Source organism: Dipodomys ordii, unplaced genomic scaffold (genome assembly GCF_000151885.1).
Source record: "Dipodomys ordii isolate 6190 unplaced genomic scaffold, Dord_2.0 Scaffold15434, whole genome shotgun sequence".
NCBI classification, from domain to species: Eukaryota; Metazoa; Chordata; class Mammalia; order Rodentia; family Heteromyidae; genus Dipodomys; species Dipodomys ordii.
Genome location: NW_012282646.1, coordinates 1 through 3,539, shown reverse-complemented (window position 1 = coordinate 3,539; position 3,539 = coordinate 1). Strand labels below are relative to the sequence as shown.

At 46.6% G+C, this 3,539-nt stretch overlaps 1 protein-coding gene across 1 annotated transcript; it reads right to left on the bottom strand.

Annotated features, from left to right (window-relative positions):
- Window positions 1–563: 563 nt before the first annotated feature.
- LOC106002634 (prosaposin-like) lies at window positions 564–3,378 on the bottom strand. Its single transcript, XM_013037482.1, has 3 exons — window positions 3,124–3,378; window positions 2,575–2,718; window positions 564–665 (listed from the first exon to the last, which is right to left on the bottom strand). Exons 1-3 carry the CDS (start codon window positions 3,361–3,363, stop codon window positions 582–584), a joined length of 468 nt encoding a protein of 155 aa, XP_012892936.1. The 5' UTR covers window positions 3,364–3,378; the 3' UTR covers window positions 564–581.
- Between the last annotated feature and the right edge of the window lie 161 nt (window positions 3,379–3,539).

The window sequence follows — 3,539 nt, the reverse complement described above, 5'->3', positions numbered from 1 at the left end:
AAAAAAAAAAAAAGACTGACTCAAGCCCATCAGTGCCCGTGCAGCCAATCAGAACATGAGACCAGCATACCCTACCACTCGAGTCCCACAGGGTAGATCTGAGGAAGCCAATGCCTGCTGATCAGCCAGTTCCAACTCCTGTGACCTGTTTCCCCAACTTCTCACAAGGGCCTGAAGGACATCTGCTGCCCAGATGTCAAGGCATGAGCTGGGGGTCAAACAGCAACTACAGTTGACCTTGCTACAGAACACAGAGCCAGCTTTGCCAGGCTGGGACCCTCTTTCCCCATCCCAAACAGGCTGCCCCACAGCACTTCCCCTGCCTGGCATGGTGACAGGGCAGACTACTTCTACAGGCCCTAGCATTAATAGCCAGACACTAGCAATCTGATAGCACGTGCACAGGCAAACAGGTCCCAGGCCACCACAGGGCAGACCCAGGATCAGCTGGGAGGGCGGGAAGGGGGGAGTGGGAGAGGGAGGGGGGGGCCGGATTTGTCCAACTCAATACTCTTAAGGTAAAAAGGGGAAGCTAAAACATGTAACATTTTAAATGCCTGGAAACACTTCAAACCCAAATGCTAACAAGGGTCTTCACTGCTACCTACCATATGCATCATCATCTGGATAGCAATTTCAGAGTACTGGTTGACATAGTTCTTGCACTGGAAGGACAAAAACAGGTTGAGTTAAATTTATTACTACAACAAAGCTCTCAACCTGCATTTTCAATAAGATGTGTGTGTGACTGACAAGCAAATGCCCTAGGGTAGAATGGGTATGTTTTGGTCAGATAAAATAGTGATTTGGCTATTCTTTCTTCCATAAAAACTCTGTGGAAAGTGTTTTGAAAATACAAGGATGTTAGATTTTCTGTATCCATTTTATGGCCCATACTTGCCCCAAGATCTTTCAGCAACTCCCTCAGTAGCAATGTAGATACAAGATAGCCTACTTAGGAATCCTAGATTACTTTTCAAACCCACTTATTCGTTCTCTGACAGAGTTATAAAACTTAAGTCCAGTAGAGTTTTGAATTAGGTATTTCCAGTAAACCCCCAGAGAGCATCTGCATCAATTGACACTTCCTTGGAGAGAAAATCAAGAGGGCTGATGAAATTATTAAAATAGCAATAGCAAATACACTTCAATGAGCCACAAGTTTCTCAAACTTTCTTGGTAAAAGATAAATGACTGGTGACACAACTGCCAGCCCTAAAGAAAGTGAGTGGACAGAGAAACCCTCAGGGGTTTCCCCCCAGGGCCAGCCCTTCCCATCCAAGAAAGCTGCTCTATCCTAGAGGACAGGCTTCTTTCAACTGTCTTCGTACATGCCAGTCAGGCAGGTTCTTCAGGTGGCCAGGCACTGTCATTTCAGTTTTGTACATTATTTCATAAGCGTGATTAATACTGAGAACAAGGTCAAAGAAGTGAAACCACCTAAGGGGCTAACAAAATGGGCTTCTGAGCCCACACAACTTAGGGAAGAGGCTTCTCAGTAAATATTGTACAATCCAGCTCTCCTGACAACCCCTTTCCTGTGGAAGCACACTTAGAATTATAAGACACTATTGGTTCATGCCTGTAATCCTACCTACTCAGGAGGCTGAGATCTGAGGATCGTGGTTCAAAGTCAGCCAGGGCATGAAAGTCCATGAGACTCTTACCTCCAATAAACCACTAGAAACCGGAAGTAGCACTGTGGTTTAAATGGTAGAGTGCTGGTCTTAAGCTGAAGAGTGCAGGGACAGTGCCTGAGCCCAGAGTTCAAGCCCCACAACCAACGCCCACCCCCGTAAAAAAAAATTAAGGCACATAGACAACATCAGCTATGCTTGATACTGAGGCTTGAACTTAGGCCTGGACACTGTCCTTTACAGTTTTTTCCCTCAAGGCTAGTGTTCTACCACTTGAGCCACAGCTCCATTTCCAGCTTTTTGCTGATTAATTGGATAGGAGTCTCAGATAATCCTCAGGTCTCAGCCCCCTGAATAGCTAAGATCATGGGTGTGAGCCACAAGCACCCCTCTCAGCTTGTTTTGGATTTTTTTGTACTGGTACTGAGAACTGAACTCCAGGCCTCATGCTTTTTATAATCTTCTCCACTTATGGTTGGTGCTCTACCACTTGAGCCATACATACCTCTACTTCCAGCTTTTTGCTGGTTAACTGGAGAAAAAAGACTTATCAGCACAGGCTGGCTTGAACCATGATTTTCAGATCTCAGCCTCCTGAATCTCTACAATTTTAGTAAGTATGAGTTACCAGTGCCCAGCCAGCCTCACTTTTAAGGAGATAGTTTGTAAGTGGTTCTAGTATGCTTCTAGCACATATGGTGACAGATGTCTTCCACTATTTTGTCCCAATAGTTTTGTGACATCCAGATTCAACTGACAAAGAACTTCTAAGTCCTAACTTAGAGAAGCTTAAGAAAGGAATCTTTGAACCAACTCTTCCTCTGAGCTGCTGGCTAGAGCTTGACACAGCACCACTTGAGTAAGAGGTCATGCATTCTTGGCTCTCCTATCCCTACTTCTTCAAAGCCCACTATACTCCTAGAGAGAAAAGACTCACCATGTCAGCCATGCCAGGCCCTAGACGGTCACACTGCTCCCTGGCATGTTCCACCAAGCCCTGGACAAAAGTAGAGTTGGTCCTCACGGCCGTCTGGATGTCAGTCACCATGTGCACACAGTCCTGGCAGACATCTCCGTTAGACTACGAAGAAGACAGTTAGGATACAGCTGTGCCAAGAAAGACCAAGGCTTGGGCTCCTGAGAAGGCACCTAACCCACAGGGCCACAGCTCTCCAGGCTAGGCTTCTGGTCTCCTGAGAATTCATTATGGTAATATGGGCAGAAGGGATGAAGGATTATAGCCCTATGGTAGAGCTTAGTTTATGTAGGACTCTGGACTCCATTCCCAGCATCAAAAAGAAGATGGGGAGAGAGCTTTATGTATCTTAAACATTCTTTAGAAATGACATGGTACAATCACCTGGGCAGGGGTGGGAGTGGGGCAAAGTCAAGGGACTGGACAAGTTTCAGTTTTTCTGTTTAGAAGTGCATACTATCTCTCCTCCTCTGTCATTCATTTACACACCCCTGTCATTAACTCACTCACCTTTGGCTGGGGCTGGCTGTGGGCACCATCCTGAGGGTACAGAAGGAGTGGGATATTGGCCATGAAGGGAGCCACCATTCCAGTCAAGTCCACTTCTGGAATCTTATTGGCCTCGAGTTGTTTCTGGTGGTTCAGTTCTGCCAGGTGTTTCTGCAGAGACTGGCAAAAGTTGAGTGCAGAGCACACTGTCCCAGGATTGTCCTGGTGGGGAGAAAAGCCAGCTGAGACTCCCTTCCCCATAGGGAAAAAGGGCAAAAGAAACCACCTGATGCCTCTGAGAAATCCCTGTCCTGAAGTCCCTTAAAAAGAAATGTGCGGGGGCTGGGAAGGTGGCTCAGTGGTAGAGCGCTTGCCTTGCATGCATGAGGCCCTGGGTTCGATTCCTCAGCACCACATAAGCAAAAAAGAAAAAAGCC

What these genes read in the sequence shown, in the direction of transcription:
- LOC106002634 (XM_013037482.1), bottom strand. Translation starts at nt 3,363, where the DNA reads ATGGGGAAGGGAGTCTCAGCTGGCTTTTCTCCCCACCAGGACAATCCT. An exon ending in ACAGCCAGCCCCAGCCAAAG is followed by an intron (nt 2,719 to 3,123) that starts GTGAGTGAGTTA and finishes TCTTCTTCGTAG; the next exon opens with TCTAACGGAGATGTCTGCCA. An exon ending in GGCCTGGCATGGCTGACATG is followed by an intron (nt 666 to 2,574) that starts GTGAGTCTTTTC and finishes TTGTCCTTCCAG; the next exon opens with TGCAAGAACTATGTCAACCA.